Raw genomic sequence first — 22,524 nt, 5'->3', positions numbered from 1 at the left:
GCGCCGCACCGCCTACCCAGCACAGAGCGAGCGGAGGGCGGGAACTGCGCCCCCCATGAGCCCCCGCGGCGCCGAGTCTCAGTTTCCATAGAAGTGGAGAAGAATGATGTCAGTATTTCCGACGCGGCGGCCAATGGGACCGCGCGGAGGGCGGGCTCTGCGGGCCGCGGCCCAATGGGGGAGGCGGGGCGGGGGGCGTGGCCCGGGCCGTGCGCCCGTCAGTCAGTCAGTCCGTGCGGAGGGGGAGGGGGACGGAGTCGAGCAGTCACCGTCGCCGCCGCCGCCGCCGGGGCCGCGTAGGACGGATCGGCCCCTCTGCGCGCCGTGCGGGGCCGCCGCCAGCGGAGCCGCTGCTGGAGCGTCGAGTGGGGCCGGAGGTGCCCGGAGCTGAGAGGAGCCTTCTCCCCGTTCCCTTCCGTGCCCCCCGCCTCGGGCCGGGGAGTAGCGGGCGGGCGGTCGCCGCGGAACAAAGGTGAGGGCGCCGAGCCAGAGAGGGAGCCCCCGTGCCCCCTCGGCGGCGGCCGGGGAGGCGGCGCGAGGCCCCGTGGGGGCGCGGGGCCGGGCGTGCGGCGGAGAGAGAGGGAGGGGGGCGCTTGTTTTTCTCCTCGTAGCGAGACTGCGGCGGGACTCGCCGATCCTCCTTCTCCCCCATCCTGCCCCAAACAGCCAGCGGAGGGCCGGGGGGGAGGGACTGGCGCCTTCTCCTTCAGCCCCTCGGCCGGGAGGGGACGGACCCCCCTCCTCCACACTCGCACACACGCTCCGTGTCCCCGCCGAGCAGGTCGGGCCCCTTTCTCCCCGCCCCCCTCCCTTCCTCCCTCCCCGACCCCGCTCCCTTCTTTTCTTCTTCTTCTTCCTTTTCTTCCTCCCCTCCGCCGCCTCCTGCCTGCCCTCCCTCCCTCCCTCCCCCCGCCCGGACCCGCTGCGCCGAGCTGGGGAGTTGCGGCTGTTGCTGCCGAAACTCCTGCGGCGGAGTCAGCGCTTTCCTTTATTTGGGGGGGGGGGGGGGGCAGACGGAGGGAGGAGGAGCCGCCGCGATCCGGAGCCGCAGCCCCTACAAAAGCGTGTGTGTGTGTGTGTGTGTGTGTGTCGGGGTGGGGGGGAGCTGCTCTCCTCACCCCGCTCCCCCGCCGCGCACACGGGCACTCTTCCTCGTACAATGGAGGAAGAGCCTCCCTCCCTCTCTTCTCCTTCCCTCTCCCCGCGGTGAAGCGAGAAGGGGGTTGTTCTCGGAGCTGGGACCCCCGCGGGCTCTCTCTCGCCGCTCGGTGCCCGGGGAGGGGGCGCAGCGCCCCGGGGAGGCGGCCGGGGCGCCTCCCCCCCTCCGCGGCAGCCGGGGGTGGGTTGTTGTTGTGGCAAGTTTCTCCTCCTCTGACAGAAATGGCGTCAATGGCAGCGAGTGTAGGGGAAGCCGGGGCGTGCGGGAACCGCGGGAGAAAACAGTGGCCGAGGAAAGAGGGGAGCGGGTTAGCCGCGGGGAAAGGGGGGGATCCGGGGAGGGAAAGGGAGAGTTTTGGGAGGAGCTCAGCGCCCCCACCCCGATCCCGGGCTCCCCTCCCCCTCCCGGTGCGAGCGGCTGGTGCGGTGCCTTAGCGCTTTGTTTTAAATTCCAGGTCCAGCCTCGGCCGCTCAGCCACGATCGAGGCTTTTACCGCAGCCTGAGCTCATCATGAAGGTAAAACGCTCGTTTGTGTGTCTGGGAGGAGAGAAAGGAGGGTTGCATGGGGCAGTGCTATCCTATCTATCAGTCCATCTGTCCCGACCCCGGTGCGAGGCTCAGTGCTGGTGCGGATCCAGACTGCGGGCTGCTTCGCCCCCACTGCCGTGTTTCGGTGCCTTGGCTCCTTCGCTGATGGTGGGGCAGGCTTTGCTCCACCGCGTTATGCTGGGGGGAAACTGTAAGTTCCCTGAGCAGGTTGTTCTCCTACAGAAACATTGTAGGAGAATAAGGACATGGCTGCCTAGGCTGAGCTTGCTTCATCTGGAGAAGCAGGGGACAGTCACCCTGCTCGAGAAAGTAACATTGCGGGGAAAATGCTGGCTCTTCAGCGGTGTTTACTTGAATAGAGGGTAGATTTACTTACTTTCTGTTCGTTAATAGCAGTTTTGTTGAATGGATAATCTTATGGATGTTATCAGGGAGGGTGCTTGTAAGAGATTCTCTGCAGTGAAATGATTGTTGTAAGGTGCGGAAAGATTTTCAAACAGGTTCTAATTTTCCTCTTGGTGCTGCATAGTATTCACATACCTCACTGTCGTGCATTTTTCTTCTCTGAGACCTTTCTAGACTATTTATGTTCAATATATTATGCAAGTTTTATAGGAAAATAAATCGTATCGGTGGAATAGAACGATTTCTGTGTGTGGCAAAGACCTGTGTAGTTTTTAGCAGCTGGGTTTGTTAGGGGTTCTTTATCATTTTGCTGATATGTCTCGCTCAAACTGCCATTTATGTTACCATGACCCCTGTGTAATTCAGCTCCCGGTCCTGCTGGGCAGCAGTAAATCTCATTTCAAAATACCGTAAATCTTATAAAAGACAATTGTTACAAACCTGTGGTACATCAATTCTTTGGTATTTATTAATAAAAAAGAGAAGTCTCTGTGTGGGGTCTTGCACTATCAGAGTTGTGCCTACTGTCTATGAATGAGTATTACATAAAATGTGTACCTCTTACTATATTCACTGCTGGAAATGGTAAATGATAGAAACTCTTTTAATTTCTAGACTGATCTGAGTTGCTGAGCAGCAGAGTCTTTCTGTATAGCTGTTAAAGGTTTAGCATGTTTTTTTTACTTTTGTGACTTTGTGATAGTATTTTTAAAAAATTATGTTTTAATTGCCCTCCCTATGATCTTTCTTTAACAATGCTAAGATCTAAAATACTGCATGTCCGCCTTATGGAAAGTAAACTGTGAATTTACAACAACAGGCCATTGAGGTTGTATGATAGGGAGCTTTCCAAATGTGGCTTAATGCTTGATGGGGATGCAGGAGATGGAAGCAAGATAAATAGGAGGCAGTATAAGGAGCTTTTTTCCCGCAGAAGGAAAAAACCACTTATTTAAATGAGAGTTAAATTTACATACATTTCTAATATACTTTTTCCATGTAAACAAATCTTACAGTTACCATGGAGATTAGGTTCAGATACTGTGGTTTTAGAGACATATTAATATGTACGTAGACAGTAGGGAGCATGAGGAGGTCAGATCACAAGTGGAACACAAAGTGTTCTGTGAAATAGTGATATAGATCTACTTCAAGCTGAATTGAACGTACAACAGATGATTAAAGTAGCAAACAGAAACCTGTTAAAAAGAGCCATATTAAAAAAAGTTTACTTATTTTTCAGTAAGTTTTGTGCTACTGTTGCATGTTTATTTTTAAAATCAGGATGACTTCTGTTAAGAGTGTTCAAGTGCTAAGTTTAAATCTGCAGTTTTTGCAATTTGTGTATATATAGTGTTAAATATACATTTGCTTGAGATAACTCCCAGTACTTATTTACTGTGCCATGTCACTTTAAGGGAGGTTAATCTGTAAGTCATTACCTTGAAGCTTTAGTTACTACAGTGAAACTTAACAGAATTGTGGCTCAAAAGAAATTTCTAAGATTCAACAGTCTAACCAAGACTGTAATACGGTGTATCAGTCTTTCTGGCTGGCTTCAATTTGTAATGTATTAGTTAAGCTTACAAGGATATAAGTTAGTCCAATAAGAAGCAGTAAGGAGGAGCGCTTAAGAGAATTACGAGCTTTCTGTTTGTATCACTACAAGGTAACATTGACTGTACTGTACTAGATCAAGATACTGTTTAAATATGACCGCATACTTCTGTGCATTTGTTTTATAAGTTATCGAAAGAGTGTGCCTCAAGGACACTTCAGCATGTAGAGGATTTAATGCTTTTAGGCCTAGTCTTGCTTTGAGTCTGCTGACTGCAGACTTGCTGCTGACTGCACGATTGAGGCCTCTGTTTTCATTTATGCCTTGATCATTTTTTCAGGTGCAGAGGGTTGTGTATTGTGGTGCATAGAGCATTAGAACTGGATTCCTTGTTAGTATCTTAGTCTCTTCAGGTGAACTTGAACAACTCATTTAGCTTTAGTGACTTTTTCCACCTATGTAGTATGGATAGAATGTTTATCATTCTCTGTAAAACAGTGAGGTATATTTAGGAAGAGCACCAAGTTGTGTTGTTAGAAAACTGTAAGTTACTCATGCTCTTGCATTTTGGAACCCTTTGAGACAAGAGAGGTGTGCTGCCTGCTGAGAGATTACCAGCTCCAAAGCTGTTGGCATAATTGTTCTCCTTGTAATAACCCAACTGAGTCCAAGGAAATAAAGTCCCTTGTATAAACTAGTAACCTTAGACTATTAAGTAGTCCTCCTGTGGACTGCAAAGACCACTTCTAAGCACCCTTGAAATATGTCTTCCAAGAAGTATTCAAGTCTTATTATAATTGTGCTTGTTATTGTGAGTTCTGCTAAATTAGGCTTTTTCCTATGTTGAATACTGTTGTGTAGATAATGCAGGGTTTGCTTGCATGTTGTAGTGAAGTTGTTTAATTTAGGCACCTTTTGCTTAAGATCTTTTTGCATTAAGTATGCTTCAGAAGCATGTAGAATCTGTTTGATTTAAAAACTAATTACATGCCATCAAATTACTACTTACTAAGTAGATAGCGATATGTATAAAAACATTATTATAGCTTGTTTCTATCTTTTTCCCAAAAGTCAGGAAGGCAGTGTCTCTTCCTTTAAAGAAAGAAACAAACACTAGCTTGATTTCACCAATGATTTGTAGTAAGAACTATTGCAAATGCTCCTGAGATGTTTAATATGTATCACAGCATTTAAATATGTGAGTGAAGGTAATATGCCCACTATAGTAAAAAGCTCACTGCTATCTGGAGATCAAAATAGTGGATGGTCCCAGAAGCTACAGCAATGCTCTATGAATTAAGAGATCTGAAATGATTGTTTAAATGTTTTGATGCTATTTGCATGTTAATGTTTTTCAGTCTGTAAAATATGAAATATTTAATGGTTGTAGGCATTTCTGCTTGGTATCCCTAGATGTTCCTGAGTGCTTGCTCAAAGCTGCCATATTAACAAATTAAGGAAGCTGTGTGTACAGTTTCTGGTAGATTGTTTGGTTTGGTTTGATTTGATCCTGAATTTACTTTTTGTTTTCAGTAGTCTCTCCTAGTGACCTCTCCACCTATCCACAGAGATCATCGGTGCACACTGATGCTGTAGCTGCTTTTAGCTGCTTTCCCTTAAAGCTGCCAGACCGTTGCTCATATTCTGTGCCAGTATGGCAGAGGACAAAAGTGAAATATCTAGTAAACTTTTCAGGCACTAATTTCCAACTTGAAGCACAAATCAATTGAAAGTTGCTCTTATGCAGGCAGGAAACCAGTCATGGAATGTAGTGACCTTTTACTTTTTTGCTTAATTATTTGAATTACAGCAGAAATGGAGATTTATAAAGGAAGAATACCTCATTTTTGTGAGGGAGGCAGGAAAACAGGTAAGTCTTAGGAGGTGGTTTTCCCCTGTAACTTGCTTTTGCATTATGAAAAATGATTTTCTTAAGTTCTTTCCTGATGTTCCAGTTGGAACAAGTGATCAGAGGCAGTTATTGACTTCCTCATGCTTGCATAATTATGTAGAAAGGAAAGCAAACACCACTTGCACTCAGCAATTACAAGTCACGTTGGAATACTCTATGTTATTTTGAAATTAGTTGTCTGCACTTTTAAATGCCAATCTTTGTATATTTTACAGTGGCTAAACAGCATGGAAGTCTTGAACTTAAATCTGTATGTGTAGTATGTGGCTGTTGAATAGTTTATTGGCTGATAAGGACTCAAAGTTAATTAGACCATGTAGTGGAAAAAAGGCTGAAGACTGAAAAGACTAAGAAGACTGAAGTCGTAATAAACTATGAGCATTAAAACAGTCAAATTGCCTGCATTATTATCTTTACAGTTGGTGAAGGCTTTTTGGATCAATGCTCTCATGGCAGCATAACCATTGTATCAACATACTCTATTAAGAAAAATGCTAGATTAAGAATGTGCATAGCTTTACTAGAACACTTTGAGATGGTTATTCATTTCACTTTGTAATCCAAAACAAGTATGGTATACTTGCAGTGCAGAAGCACGCTGTGGTACACATTACGTGTCTGTTTTCAAAGAAATCCTGCACTGTAGTTGAAAAGTCTTTTGAAACAAAATGCGATGGTTTTGAGATACTAAGCTTTACAGTTACTAGCAGATACTTAATGTGAATGCTTTGCTGGTTGTGTAAACTGAAAAATAAGGGCTAACTGTGAGACAGGTGGAAATGATACTGTTGTCACAAATCGGTTTCAAATTTTTGTTTAAATCCTACAGATACACACATCTTGCTTAGAAACATACACTTTTATAATAGGCTGAAGAATAAAAGGCAGGTGTCTTCATTTGAAAAAGACAAAAAAATTTATAGAAAAACCCGGAGCTTAAATTTACTTGGCACCCTAATGTGATACTCAGCTACCCAAATGCTAGATTATTTATCAGTTCATACTTACTTGAAAGTAGTTAACCTACTTTCTGTTCACTACCTGTTGTGAAATGCAACAATAGATTCTTTGCATTTCTACTTACTATAATAGGCACTTCAGCTGTTTTTACTGAAATGTACAAAGCTGAAAAATACAGATCTTGAACTGTTTTTGCCTTAAAGTGATTCAGGTCACAGTTGAGAAATGTTCGTAAGTCAGGGATTGTACAGCTGCTTGCTTTTTAGTTAATATGTTTCAGTAACAAATACCACTTTTCTGCCTTTTCTATTTAGCACTTCTAGTGTTGTCCAGTTACTGTGCTTACCACTACCTCCTGGATATTTGCTTGGATATGTGCATGGAATGGATTTTTAAAGACTTCTAGAAGACTTCAAAAGGCCTCCAGGGAACTAAGGAAAATTGTTTAGCCGTATGCATAAACTAAATGTTAGTGATTTAATGTGTGTTAGAATAATTATTTTAAAAGGTTTTGATGGAAAGTCATAAATCTGGGTAGTTGGGTTTTTTGTTCTTTTTTTTTCTGTTCACATAGGGTGACCAGATGAGAGGATATTTCAAGGAATTCAAGTATGGAAAAGTCAGCAAGCCACTTTGATATTCTATGCTTGACAAGACATCTATTTTCCTTCTGAAGATTGGCTTGAACTAGAGGAGAAATTAATAAAGCACTATTGTATTTTTTTTTCTGGCAGATTATAAAGCAGTCATGACCTGTTTAACAAGAACAGTTAGTAAGCAAGCTCTGGAAAGCCAGCTGTGAGAATGTCAGAGCAGGGTGGTGGAGGGTGTTGCTGAGTTACCTGTAGGAAACTAGGACTGAGGTGACTTGCCTGCATTGTGTGTGACCACTGTATGACACTGACTTCCTGAGTGAGTGTTTATTAATTAATTGAATAGGGAGCACTATTTTGGGGGTTCCTGAGCTTGTTGGGAACACTATGAAGAAGATTTTCATATGAGCTAAGCAGAAACATTGCGCTGAGCTATGAGAAGGCATTTTCCTTACTGTGAGCAATAGCAGTAGTATCTCCAGTTAACCTGAAGTTACTTGCTCCCATTGCTGTTGTCTTTGAGCCTGAATATGCTCTCAAGTTAAGAGGGTAGTATGCCAAAGAAGAGACTTTTTAGCATTCAGAACTCCCAAATTATGTAGTCTTTGATGGTGACTTGTGCAGATCACTGTTGTGTTTGGAACGGACTGGGACACATAACATTCAGCAGGAAAGTTTATTGGAAATCAAAAAAAAGCAGCAGCCGCCCCAAACTGCAGTCTACAGTTCTTTAAATACAGCTCTTTATGCATAGGTCAGTTCAAGTACACAAATTATAATTCTTACAGCTAATAGGTAGATTCTCTTAGTCTCACTTTCTCATAACATCTTTGCACATCTGTCCTTGTTTTTCCTTCAGTGTTTATATTTTTCTCAGTCACTCTGTTCAAAATAAGTCTCTGTTCTCATCGGAACAGTGTCCTTGTTCTCACGAGACAGTGTTCTTGTTCTCCTGATGTTTTTCTCCTCAGGGTGCATGTTGTCAGGACCAGGCCCTCTATTCTCAGTCAGCTTTTCGTTCTATATTAGGGGTCTCGGTCTAGCCGAGATTCCCCACAGATCACCTTAAGGAGTACCTATATAGAGACAGCATTCATCAGCTGTCATGTAAGCTAAGGGTGAGTGCAAACATCTGTAGAGCTCTGTTGCAGAGCAGATCACCCAGACTGGACTAACTGGTGAACAACACTGTTCTTCTCATTGTTTAATCTGTTGGTTTGTCCCCCAACAACCAATAGCAAAGGATTTGGTTTCATAAGTAGGTTGTCAAATTAAGCTTGTATGGTCATGGAAGAAGGCAATCTTGTGTCCTTCTTCCACTCCTGGCTGTTTATTCTTCTCTTTTGTTCTAGCAGTCCATTTTTGTGGTCCCATAGTACATGCAACTAAACTAAAATTAAGAACAATCAGATACATCTACTCTTCAGTTGCAGTCAGTCCCTGTCCTGGCTGATCCCTGGCAAGAGGAAGGAAGGATATAAAAACAGTAGTGCATGGAGACTGATTCGGATTGGTTTAAACTGCTTGTGAACACACATTCCTCCCCATCCCTCTGCCAAGGTAGCAGTTTACAGGCTAAACACTTTGTAAACTCTCTGCAGGTGGAACTGCCATAGGGGTTTTTCTATGCTTGCATGCTAGCTAGAATGCTGGACTTCTCTATAGGTTCAAAGTCCATGTTTTGTAGAAGGTGTTGAGTGAAAAGATTAAATGGAATTGAAGCCGTACCTTGAAGGTGATGAATAAAATTTAATTTTTGATATGGTAAACATAATTCCAAAAGATGAAGAGGTTTTAAAGAAGAGATGGTATCAGACAAAAGAGGCCAATATAAGCTTTGCTTCTTCGTTCTGCTTCTTCTCCTCCCCCAGGTTCTTATTCAGTATTTGGAAAGAATGCCATTAATAGCAATTGTGTCTCTTTTCTCCCTAAAGTAGAGAAACTGTTGGTATTATCATTTTCTGCAGAAAAATATTTATAGATATTAGATTCCTATCATGTAAAGATGACAATCTTCATGTAACTAATACTTATGTTAATAATATGTTCTGACAATAGGTATTTTTACCAATGGGTGGAAGATGTAAGCAATTGTGCTATGCTGATTCCAGATTAAAACAATAGGGAATGATAATTTGGGGATAAATTATCACTCTTTCTTTGATAAGAAAATTGAAGGGAATAGAAGTCAAACTTCTGATTTTTTTTTTTTTTCATTTTTTTTTGGTGCACATTAGTAAGTCCCATATATTTATGGGTAGACGAGTGGAGACTTGGTGACAGCTGGATGTTAATGCCAGTTGGAGATGGTAGAGAGAGGGGTATGGCATTTTCTGCTTATTACCAGGAACTTAATGCAAAAATTTGGAGGACGTTTGTTATCTTACTTTCCAAGAACTTGGGTTCTCACTGAGCTTTTATATGTGATACCTTCCCCCTTAGATGCCCTTCTAATTTATTATTCTTCATTGTTTACACAATCCTTCTAAATGGAATTTGGAAGATGGGATTTGACTTCAGCAAAATTCATATCCAAGGCTTCACCTAGTAGTAAATAATGTAGTAGGGAGTAATTTGTCTGTTTTTTCACATTCTCTTCTGATCTGAAAAAAGTGTTTCAATTTGTGACAGGGCAATCTGATCCACTGTGATAATTTTTTTTCCTTCCTACTTTCAGCTATCCTCTCAACAGCAGATTGCAAGTGCTAAATCTCTTGTTTTTACATTTAAAACAGTCCACTTCATGTTTTCTTAAAAATAAATGTGGAATACATTCTTCTGAGAATCACAAAGAATACTTTAAATTAATTTAGAATGGTGGAAGATAGACTTTCCAATATCCTGTATGAGTGTTTAAGTGTTAGCTTAATCTTTTTGTTAATGCTGTGACACTTAGGTTGATGTAACTTCTTTTCCTGGGAGAAATAATAAGTTGAGACATTTTGGAAACGAGCACATGTTATACCAGCATTCCAGAATTCAGGAATTTGTAATGGAATATGTGGTTTCACTTTTTAACTTATTTTACTGCTCTGCTTATTGATAGATAGATGTTGCTGTAATCTTAAATGAATGTTACCTCAAATTATATCACTAAACTTAGAAATAAAATATATATAATTCTTAAGCTTTGTACTTCCATAAATATAAATGCATTTCTGAAAACACAGCAATAGTTTTATAAATTTCCACTTCAATTTCTTTAGAAGGTTGTCCTGCTAGATGTGCATCAAGGGAGACAGTGAAATACTTAAGCATAAGTAAGACTGCACTATTGTTTGAAGATTAGAGTATGATATGTACCAATACCTTGTTGCCTGGAACAGAGACAAAAATGGAGACCGTAATTCAGCTTTGAGTCATTTCCATTTTTTAAATGCAAATTCATTCTGAGGTGCTCTTCCAGAACTTTAAAATGACAATCCACATACATTTACATGTAGAACATGATTTGGGTAACTGCGTAGTGTCTTTGTCATCTTTGCAGAATTTCATGCCTATTTTCCTGCAATGTTGGACAATTTAAAGGGCATTAAAGCTTGGATTCATTCCTTTACTCACAGATTACTAGTGCAGTTTTTACATTCCTAAAAATCGAGTAGCACAAAACATTATGCCACCTGACGATGTACAGTATTGGATATGTGGACTGAAACCAGCCAAGAGTCACACTTCAAATATATCTTGGTATTCTTGATCCATTTTAGAGTTGGGTTGCTAAGGCTGCCGCCAAGTGTGTTCTCTGGAATAATTTGTCATGAAGTTCCAGAAAGTGTTAATACATATATTAGATGTCTGTCTGCAGCAATTCAGTTTTTCTTTGTTAGTAATTCTTTGGCTGTTGAGCTGATATTCTGATTTCACTTTACTTTGTCTGATGGGAGGCAAAATTGGATTGATGAGTTAAACATATTTCACTGTATTAAAAAAAAAATTCTATTTCATACATTTTACATAATACAAAATACATATTTATAGATACACTTAGAAGTGTAGGGTTATTTAGGTTTCTACATGCAAGTAAACTGAATGAGCTGCTTTTGTTATATTCTGTGTAGTAAGAGAAATTCTCATTTGATGACAGCATAATATTAATAATATATCAGTCAGAGAGAGATAGGTGTATGTCCTGCTATGACAAACTTTTTTCACTGGTAATGTGCATGCTGTTGGTAGCATCTAGATAGCAACTCAAGTGGTAGTAGGTCAGTTTTAAATTAGTGGAATGCTTTTATTTTTATCTCCAGTAGTACTGATTTCAGATCAGTAAAATTATACTCACTCTGTTTTGTATTGAAATAGAGAACAATCTGCCTGTTTCTAACAGGAGTAACTTACTGTGCAACAGCACTTATTGGAACATTTGAATTGGTGTAACAAAATCTTAATTATGGTCTGACAGTAAATATCAAACATAGCTTCTATTATGTGGAATAAAAATCATTCATGATACTTAAGCTGATCAAGTTTCTCTAGATAGGTATATTGTATTTACTTAGCTGGAATTTTGAGGAAGCAAATTTTGATCTTCCTAGAAATATGTATATATTAAAACAAACAAACAAAAAGAAAATGGTAAACTTCAGGTACTTGATTCCAGACAAATCCAGATACAATTTCAGAACTTTGCTATCTTACTGCTGTAGCGGGTTATCCTTACTGTGCTTGCCCAGAGTTGAATTTGGGATGGAAAAAAATACACTGCAATACTTTAATGTGATCTGCAAATTGGACTTGTGTTTACAAGAAAACTTCTTAGTCTTAAAGGAACTGCAGCTTCTTTTCTTTTATCTGGTAGTTTCTCTTAATACAGCTTTTGTGTCCACTGAAACAACATTCCAGCCAAGTACATGAGTGTGTGGGCACACATCAGTTGCTAAGAAAGGCCAGCGTGCCTTAACTGTGTGTTCCTCTTTTAGCAGTGGTGATGCACAATATTTCTGTGAAAGCAAACATTACAGTGGGCTGATTAGTCATACGGTCATATTGGAAGATTAGGTTTATCCTTTAAGCTATGTATTTCAGAATTCCTCTTCAATTACCTTCTTAGGCTTAGGGAGAAAACATTGATCATAAACATGTAATGAATTAGAATTTCATTGACATATGAAGTTCATACTGTAAGATGCTGATTTGATGGAGACACTGATATTTTATTGATAGGCATTGTAAGAATGCAGCATTAACTTTGGAACCGAGGACCTCTTACAGTGCCTCTTGTTCAGTTTTTGAGAACAGAACAGGGTTTAATGTGGAAAGTAACAGCAGAATTGTTGACATAGAAAAGACTATCAAGTAAAACTTAAGATAGAATTTTTCTCTTTCACTTTGGTAATCCTAAATGTTACTTTTTGAAAAGAGGCTAAAAAAATGAAGGTTTTAGTATAAGAGGCTTAAAGACTTTTAAGAAAAAAAACAGGCTTTACATAATAGCTTCAGCACACTTGAAAGCAGTGAACAGACTCTTATATCACCTATACAACTTCAAAAATTTTATTCCTGTTCTTTAATATATTGAAGAGTTTTATCGAATCAGAGCAAGGATCTTTCTTTAAATAGCCACTCTCTGGAAATGGCTGCTATTAGTCACAGTTTAAGCCAGCTGAAGATGTTTTAGAAACAGGTGCAGCAATGAGTAGCCAAAGACACTGAAGTATTCTGGGTAGTTAAATTGAATAAAAGGTATGAAACAAGTAGTTTAGGTCCTTTAATTCCTTAAATTCTGAAAAGTAACCTAGCTGAATACTAACTGTTTATATATTCTTATTGCTTATATTACTACAGTGGCACTTCTACTTTTTGTGTAACATATATCTTCATAATTATGTAGCACTTGACAAATCTCCTCTAAACTTGTCTTCAACTGGGTTTTTCTGTTTTCTTAATAACTGTTTTACTTTTAATGCTTGCATGCTTGGTTTGCTACGAGTATTTTCTGATGGAAAATTTTCAAAAGGGTTTTCAAATAGTAGAACTTAGTTGAACAGAAAAGCTTGCATCTCTTGTTTTGAATAGTTGCCACATTGATTACATTTAGCCTTTTTTCCCCAAAACTCCTTTCACAAACCTCAGACTTAAATACTGAACTCTTACATATAGGTAGAGAACAACTCTGCAAGATTAATGTTGTTGTGGAGAGGAATAAAAAAGAGAAATTATCAAGTTTCTTATAATACCCTAGCTACTGACCACGCAGGAATATTTGGTCAGTAGTATTCTCTGAAAATGCGCTGAGATGGGAGAAGAGTTTGCATGTGCGCTTTTTTAGATTTCTACACTCTTGTTCCTACAAGTTAGGAAAGTTGTAAAACTACCTCACAGAAGCATATTCTTATAGGAACACCATAGTTTTTATGATTAAATAAGGCAAAAAATAAAAACTGTGGACTTGAAGTTTCAGTCCTGACTTTTTTTTTTTTTTTTTACTCCATGTACAATTGTACTGAATTATGGATGTCTTCCTTCAGAAGACATTGTCCTGGCATTTATTTATATTAATCTGGGGGAAGTGGGATGTAGAAATAAGTTGTTTTTTCACAACTCGGGCAATGGGGAGAGGATTTACAATTTACTTAATAGTTTGAGGAACTGTCCATTTGAAAGAAAAGTGTACTGTGGAAAATAATGTTTATATTTTTCTGGAAGAAGATTGCATTAGTGAAAACAGAATATTCTGCCACAGCAAGGCTCTTTAAATTTAACATCACCCATAGCAGCTCAACCAGAAGTTGATTTGAGGTGATTTGAAGTTGATTTTTGCTGTGATTTGGGAAAGCAGCATTGTGATTTTTGTTGGGATAATTTCAGTTTCACTTATTTGCTGCTTGGGAAGTTTCCAGTGCATTGTTGTGCAGAGATACTTGTGCCAGTATGGAAGTAGTCTGCTCATCAGCATAAGCTATAAATTACTGTAGTTTTCTCAGGTAAATTATTTGCAGTACTAATTTCTGTGCTGCCCTAGCTAACCAGTGTCCAGCTTAAGTAAGACGTCTATGTTCTGCAAAGCCGTGGTTATCTTACATGACAGCAGTGGCCCAATAGGTGCTGGTAAGAAACATGAGGAGGTTTAACAGAAAAAAATGGTGTTTTTTCCTCTTCCAGGCTCAGATAATTAGTTATGTGGTTATAATTTATTATATAGCTACAATCTTAACCAGTCTGCTGTCTGCTCTTCTTGACTGGGAGCTTTCTGTAGTCTTAACCAACCATTGTATAGTAGTGGCAGACTAAACTTAATTTGAATCAGTTTCTCTGCTGCTTGGATGCTTCTACATAGTGCAAATGTGTGTATAGTGAGGCTAATACTTTGCTTCTCTTTAACTTTGCTTGTGTTTGTCTCCAGAAGCTGCCTTATCATTGTCTTTAATGCAGTGCTGTGGGTTCTGTAGCCTGTTTCTAAGGAGATTTGGAGACATAATTAAACAAACTGTTCTTTATTCAGGGACCTATAGCTCCATTAGAATATTAGGGGAAAATCAGAACATTGAAAAACTTTGTCTAATGCAACTCATCTTTTGTAATTATATTTATTTGCATATACATAGTCCCCTTTTTCTTTACACCTTGCAGGTGTAAGTTGCAGGTACTTTCAATTTTATGGGGATTTTCCCTTTCCCTTTTTATTTACTGGGAGAAGAAGCTGAAGAATTGTTTCACTGTTTCAAAAGATGTAATATCTTTCTGTAAAGATAGAGCTACATATCTCTGTAAGAGAAAGATATTTTTATTGTAGTAAATTTACAGGCAGTTCAAAGACTGTAAGACTGTACTCCAGATGCTATAAAAATATAGCCTCTGCTGATCTAAGCCTAAGGTACTACTGATGTTTTGCATGTGTATAGTTATTGTATGCTATTTGTATCTCCACTAATATAATGTTAAATAATTGTTTATGAGGAAGAAGAATCTTCTTCACAGGCATCTTGGAGAGAAAAATGAATATTTGCTAAGTGTAAAAGTGCAAAACATAGAAAAGGGTAATTTGCAGCACATTGACAAAGATATCTAAAATGTATCATGCCAAAACATTGCAAAGAGACCAGTATAGATATACCTGTAAAGGAAAATTCTTGTAATTTCTACTTTCAGAAGTTTAAGCGGCAAAAGTAATAGTGATCAAGTTAACACATATACACACACCCTCTCAAGCACATATGCATATATTTTAATATCTAGAAATTACCTACAGTTATTTAAAAGGTTCTGTTTGTTGGCTAGCTTGCCTTTGAATTTCATTCCAATTCCATTCTGTTAGATGTTTCAAATGCGTAATTGCTGCATAGGGAATTCCCAGAAAGCCAGATATAAGAGCTCACTATTTCTAAGCCAAAATACTGCACTCTTAGTGTGTTAGTTGTTTTATCCAAATGAGATGTGTTTTGTTAGCTCTTGTGTAATATTTTCCCCTGGAGACTAAAGAATAGTGTAGCAGGTTAGTGGTGAGAGATAACTGGCTAGTTTAGAGCAGAAGTGAAGATCTGTCAAAATGTTCCAAATAAGGATTGGCTTACACTAAAGCCTCAGGAAAAGTCTAGGGATTAATGTTGAATGTAGTTGAATTCAAACATCATCCAAAACCCAAACCAAATGAAAAATGTTTGAGTTTGGCTAGTTTGCAAAATGAGAGTCTTAAAAGTTATTGCTGGCACTGAGCTAGAAAGGAAGACAGACTGTTGGTCTGTGCCTGCTAAATCTCCTGAAGCCAGCGGAGAAATTTAAGGATATTTCTGCACAGCAAGTTACTGGAAAGCAAAGGAGAGCCTGGTTTGACTGTTCTGAACTGCATCTTCAGATTCTGTTACTTGTACTTGTATCTTAGTGAGTCTCAGCCTTACATTTTGTCAGAACAACCTGTTCAGAAAAGCCAGGAAAAAAGCAAAAGGCAAATTGGGGGAGAGAATAGAACTTTCTTCTGTAGGTAAGATGCCTTTTATATATATGCTTTAATTTAATATAGTCTGAAATGGGAACTTAACTGACTGTATCTCCACCAAGTCTGAATTTATCAAAAAAAACTAGATGCCAGAGGTGTAATTGACTGAAATTACCTTTGTAGTTATATTTAACCTTTCTTTAGTTGATTTTTAATAGGAATTTCAGGCTCTGTAAGGGGGGAGAAAGTCTGCATATTCAGATTCCTGTAACTGTAGTGAATCAGTGAGTGCATGTGCTGTGTCAGACGGTGCTAATGGGATTCCCAGGTTAAATCCATGCAAGACCATAAGACCACTGAAAGAATATGTTTTCTCATATTTTGATCTCTTTGCCAGTATGGTATAACCTGAAAGAAGGTTTTTCTGGATTCAAATGTGCTTAGTGTCTGCCATTGCTGTTTAACTCAATGGAGTTAAGGCTTATCCTTCCGTGTGCAAAGCAGTGACTTCTTGGGAGCAATCAGCTGTATAGTTTTGGATAGTTTTCTTGTTCTACTATAGATCTCTGCTCCTTGAAGGCCTTTTAAAGACTGTTTCAACACTGGGTCATCATCTTGGTGCAAATTTTCTGTAGTCCAGTCATTAAATGTCACATTTTCTGGACTGTCAAACCAAACAGTGTTATTTTTTGAGAGGACTGATCCCATTTATAAATTGAATTAAGTAAAGGGTCTGTTTTGTGGGAAATCCTGAATTTTTTGAAATTAATCTTGAAATTAGTTCTCAGTTTACAATTGAACTTCTTATTTTACAAAAACACCTAGTGGTGATGGTGCTTTGCTAGATTGCTATAAAAATCAACAGTCTATTCCTACAGAATGCTCAGTTAAATCACTAATACCTGCTTTGTTTGCAAATAATGTGGGCTGGATATAAAACTTAACATAAACTGGTTTTCTGAGTGCTATCCAAGTAGATTAGACTTTGAATACAAACTTGTGTTTGACCTTGCATATATGCCAGTGCTGAAGTGCTTTCAGCCAGTTTAAAGCCACTTCAGGGATTTAGTGGAGATGTTTGACTGAAAGCTGTTTGTTTGACACCAAGATCATTTGAAGAGACAGTTAGCTTGGCTACCAATTCATTAAAAAAAAAAAATAGCATGGTAAACGTCACCTTCATCCAGCTAGGGTGAAGCTGGATTTTGGAATTTGGAAAAAAAAGAACTTAGAGATCTAGAGTGTGCAATGAAAAGGTAAATATAGAAAATGCTATCACACAAAGATATGAAATTGTGGCGAAAAGAAGAGGATTTTTTTCCTAAGTTGAGATTTCTGTGGGGTTTTTTGCAAGAACCTTGAAAATTCTAAATTATTATGGAGTGCTACTTCATGTTGTAGTTCGAAGCAGGCTGCCAGTTGACCCATTGATTTATCCTCTTCTACTTTGTTAACTCTGATGTATGATCTTAAAGTGAAACGATACAACTTACTACAGTGAAAGAAAATTAGTTTAGCAAAAGTAACAGAAACAAGTAGCTATGTGTTGAATTGGTGAGTTGAATCACTTTAGCTCATAACCAAAGGTGTATCAGAACAGATGCAAAAGGGACGATGGACAGGGAGAGAGGCATCATTCATGTAGGCTTGAGTTTGGAGGGCCAAAGCCTTCCCCTTTTACACTCCTGAGTTGTTAATTCAACTCACAAAAGAAATATGAAAGAGCACACCATCTGCATAACTGTGGTGGTGAGCATCTATCAGCACACACCTCCCCCTACCTTCTGTAGTTTCAGAAATTAAGAACTATTGTTGGCAGTAGGTAGTGTCTGTCACCAACTCTAACTGCTTAAACCTATTTTATTGGATTTATATTTGATGGCTACTTTTTTTTTGTTGTTTTCTGTAGGTAGATAGAAATTTTTGAATATTTATCCTAGTATTTCTGGCTTTATTCTTATAGGAGTGAATAGGTTCCACCTGTTTTACTAGACTGATTTTCTAATTTTGCATAATGATCAAAACTGCATCCTGGTGATCACTCAAAGTTACCAGGAAAAACAAATAAATGAATGTGGCTTGCATTTAGACCAGTTCTGTTTTAATAGATTCCTAAGCATAAAGAAGCCATATGCTTTTGTAGTAGGTAGGTCTTAAAGCGCTTTTATTTTCAGAAGTTTCCTGTTTCTATAGCATTCTGGGCTGTTGTCATGTTTTGCCTCTTGCCATTTGTCAACTCACACAGTTCTACGCAAAACATTCATATTTTGATTCTTATACAGGTACTTGTGTGTTTTGGGTTGCAAATACAGCAGAAACTGCATATGTTAGTAACTGCTCACTTAAAATAAGATTCCTTTTTCTTTAGCCCTCATTTTTCTTCTTCCCATCCTGAATTTAAATAAAGGGCCTGTTCCATCTGTTCCTTTGCAGAGAGTGGCATTATGGATATTGCCATTTCGGAAATCTAATAAGCGACTGTATTTACTACAAGTTATGTTACCAGTTTTTTGTAAGTACTAAGAAAAATGCATTATGAAATTCTAATCCATTGTAATGGGATGCCTTTGAGGCTACAAAACCCACAGCTGTAATAGCCACAAGATTGCAGGATTTCAGAGCAATAAGGACAAAGCAGCCGGCTTTGGCCTACATAATTTGTTGAGAGGAAGTGAGGACTGACTGCAACAGTTGAGCTTTTAAAACTAAAGAAGTGAACAGATTGTTGCTGAGCGGAGTTGTGTACAGAGTATTTTTAAAATTAGTACGGTAAGTAAGTTGAGCTCTAACCAGAGATGAAACCATGTGCATACTTCCTGTCTGTCTGAGACATCACGCAAGTGCCTGGGGGCGGCAAAATGAGTTTTGACACACATCAGTGCATATCAGAAGTGGTAAGGCTGGTATTTCTTTGGCCAGGTGGTTTTTCTGATCACTTCCATTGGCTATTTGGTATATGTGGCAATTCACATAATTTTGAAAAATGGAGATAATTCTTTAGAAGTCTTTCCTGCTGTAGTTGCCTTTATCACAGTATTTTGTTTTAATTGTGGGAGTTCCTTGTTGATTCAGAATCTGAGCATGTATACCTGTAGCCATATTTAGGTGTCTGAATGGCTACCTCAAACTTTGCTTGATCATACTTTTAATGTGTATTTAGTAAGATTGTTGATTTAAAGCCTCGAAGAGATGGAATATTTGTATCAATCCTTATGATCTCTTCAAGCATCTAGTTACACGGTATGTTAATATCGTCTTTTTTAAATCTAAAAGCTCTGTTCATCCTGAAGCCATGGGATTTTTAATGCCCTAGATTATAAGATTAAAGAACCTTGCAATGTTGCTTCTTTCCTATGCCATGAAAGAGTACTTGAGTTTGACACTATGGGCCAAATCCAGTGAAGGACTGTAGCTAGCTAACTTATGGGTGTTTATGATACTTCTCAGTGGGAGTGATGGCACTGGGGGAGTCTCCTTTGTATTATAAACAATGCAGGCCTGTGGCAGTGGATGGTCTGCCTCTTGGGCAGAAAGAGAATCAGGTGAGAGGACTTTATGAAGTAGAGTAGAATCTGTTGGATGGTTAGCACAGGACCTAGCTGCAAGTACCTTGTTCAGGCATCTCATTTCCATTAAAGTGGTTCATGTAATGGATTTGCAGTAGTCCAGATCCTCTGAAGGAGTGAGACTGGTGCTTTATTCAATAAGCCAAGACTCCCAGTACATGGAATTGAGAACTTTGTGCTAGCTGCCATTTCATCCAAGGTTTTAGCATCTGGGGTTGAAGACATCCAACAGGCTGAACTGGGGAGCCATCAAGAGTCAACTCACTTGCTAGAGTTTCATAGTATGGCATGTGCCACATTAACAGCTCACTCCTATTGAAAATGGAGCGTGCTGCATGCTATTTCCTCCTCCCCTGAGGGGGCAGTTCTTAGAAGAATAGCCAAAAAATAAGTGGAACATGAGGCAATGTCAAACTCCTGCCAAAAAGGCAAATGTCATACTGGAATGTTAAGGTATTACTTGAAAATTGTGTGAAATTATGTCTGCTTCTTTTGCAGTTAATTAGGACATACCTGTGTCTGTTTTTAGGCACCAACTAGAAGAAACATCTGAGGTCATTAAATCAAACTCCAGAGGAGCAATTAGAAATTCAGGGCCTGTAGGTAAATAGAAATATATATAAATATTTGCCTTATAGGTAAAATTTACATCATAATTTGTTTTTTTCTTTTAGAAATGGGATTGCTTTAAGGAGTTGCATCTCTTGAAAGCTGCAAAGGAGAAGTACACTGCTCTCTATATGCAGTGTTGATAAGACAAGAAATAACAATAGCAAGGAATGCTTAGATGTGATATTATAGAAAAGCCTGTAAGCACTGCAGAGAGTGTGGAATATTCACTTCTAAATTTAAGAATAGATATTACAGGCATCTGTTACGAATAATACAGCTAAAATGATTCTGCTGAGAGGAACAGCCTTGATAACCTTCTATGTGTAATTAAGTTTTTGTTTGTTTTTCCCAGGAATCTCATCCATTGTAATTTGATAAAATGGTTAGATTAAGTTATTTTAGTCTCTTTGTAGGTATTTTCTAAACTAATTTTCATAGTTCTTTCTCAATGTCTTGTCCTTGGCCAGCAGTTTTACAGTGAATTGCTAGGCAGCAGTCGAAGAAGCATGGCAGAGTTAAAATCCTTTCTCCTGTCTAAAATTTGTTGTGTTACTGTATGAAGTTAGCCAGTATATACTGCTATGCTTTTGGTTGACTCTTGTGTACAGTTGGTGATCTGCTACAGATTCATTTTGTCTCAAGAACCAAAGTGCACACGTTCTTACTTCCTGAATGCTTTGATTTTTGCGTAGCTTTGATGTGCAGATCAGTTGTGCTTAATGTACTAAATAATGTGTTTCTGGGAGGGATCGATTCTCAATCAGAAAAATCCTAGTTTTCCAGTTTGTTTTGTATTTAGATTTTTTGTTTCATATTGTTTGACAGTTGTGTGTTGGTTGGGCATTACTTTTGGTACTCCCTCATTGTTCTCCTAGCTGGCAACAGTGGCAAAAACAAAATTCAAAGGCTACTCATGATTCTTTTACCGGACTGATTATATAATTCAATGTGTTATTTTGTTATAATTTTAAAATATTTTTAAAAACTACTTTATATGAAGTTACACATCAGCTACAGTTACAATTTCATATAAATATACAAAATAAAATCTTAAAATGCTTAGAATTTTGGAATATAATTTTATCAGTACATATAAGACTAAGAAAATCATAGCTAGTTAGTGAATTGACATGGGTCAGTGTTTGAGAAATCTCATTCTGCTGGGGGATTTTGAATTAGTAACTCATCTCTTCAGCTTTCCCTTTCTGTTCTAACCTAGGAACAACCTCCCTGCTTTTCTTTCCTCATAAGAAGTTTAGAAAGTGTTGTACAAAGTATGGAAGTAAACCAAGATAAGATGTTTTCTTTTGTATTTGCAGAAAAGAGAGTCATGATTTATAGGTTTTGGTTTTTCGGGTGTTGATTTTGTTCAGTTTTTGGTGGTTTTTTTTTTTAAGGTTCAGTTTTTCAACTTGGCATGAATTTGTGTCTGAAGTTTTACACAATAGAAAATAGTTTTAAAAATAGATGATAATAAACAGAAGCTTAATATGCCACAACTTCAGTGAAAAAAACCCCAACATTTTACATAATTATCTGATTTTAATTACTATTCACTGTTCCTGTTCTTGGTATCAGTTTTAGTATCTAAAAATATTTATATTCTTCTGTCAACCAAAATGCCAGTATTATCAGTTCCCTAGAATAGATTTGCTGTAGAATACAATTGTTTCACACATATAGATTTTCCTGTTCTGTATACTGTTATTCTGAATTTCTGTAGAACTAACTTCTTAAACAGAAAACAATAATTAAACTGTCTTAGACTGGAAATAGAAATATTGCCAAAGAATTATACAATTGTCTTAAAAACAGTATGGTCTCTTGAGATTTCATTGACTACTGATTTTTTACACTTTGCATAGTCATATATTAGTCTCTTCACCATTTTGATCAGGAACAGCCTGGACTGGTTTGTTTGATTAAACTATCAAATTATCTTTGTTCCAATCCATTTGGAAGACAAGCATATCATTATCCTATCATTCTTTTCAGTGCTTTGAAACATCCCAAGTTTTACACAGCAGCATCTCTAGACAGAACTGTGGCACATTTTTAAATATGAGGCAAGTTTTCCAGACCTAATAATTTAAATAATGCCTCTAAGTGTTATCTAAAGCTTTTAGTTGGAAAAAGAGTACTTTTTAATGTAAAGGTTTAATATATTCCTTATTTCCAAGTGCAAAACAGGTATCAAGGACATATTTTTTACTAAGTTATTTTATCCTCTAATAACAAACATGTTATTTATTGCTTCCTTTTTTTTTTCACTTAACAGTTTTCCATACTTGAATGAATTTTGGTTCTTGCACTAAACACAGGAAATGTGAAAGAAGGC

At 38.5% G+C, this 22,524-nt stretch overlaps 1 protein-coding gene across 2 annotated transcripts in view; it reads left to right on the top strand.

Moving 5' to 3' along the window:
- The first annotated feature begins 250 nt into the window (after nucleotides 1-250).
- ARID4B (AT-rich interaction domain 4B) overlaps nucleotides 251-22,524 on the top strand; it is an 89,683-nt gene continuing 67,409 nt past the window's right edge. For both annotated transcript variants that reach the window (XM_051783197.1, XM_051783196.1), the window contains exons 1-2: nucleotides 251-472; nucleotides 1,614-1,675. In XM_051783197.1, the coding sequence (XP_051639157.1) occupies nucleotides 1,670-1,675 (6 nt within the window). In that variant the 5' untranslated portion in view covers nucleotides 251-472; nucleotides 1,614-1,669. The remainder of the gene's footprint in view (nucleotides 473-1,613; nucleotides 1,676-22,524) is intronic.

Source organism: Manacus candei, unplaced genomic scaffold, assembly GCF_025592945.1.
Source record: "Manacus candei isolate 608988 ecotype Guabito, Panama unplaced genomic scaffold, ASM2559294v1 h1tg000017l, whole genome shotgun sequence".
NCBI classification, from domain to species: Eukaryota; Metazoa; Chordata; class Aves; order Passeriformes; family Pipridae; genus Manacus; species Manacus candei.
This window is presented reverse-complemented; position numbering and strand designations above follow the sequence as displayed.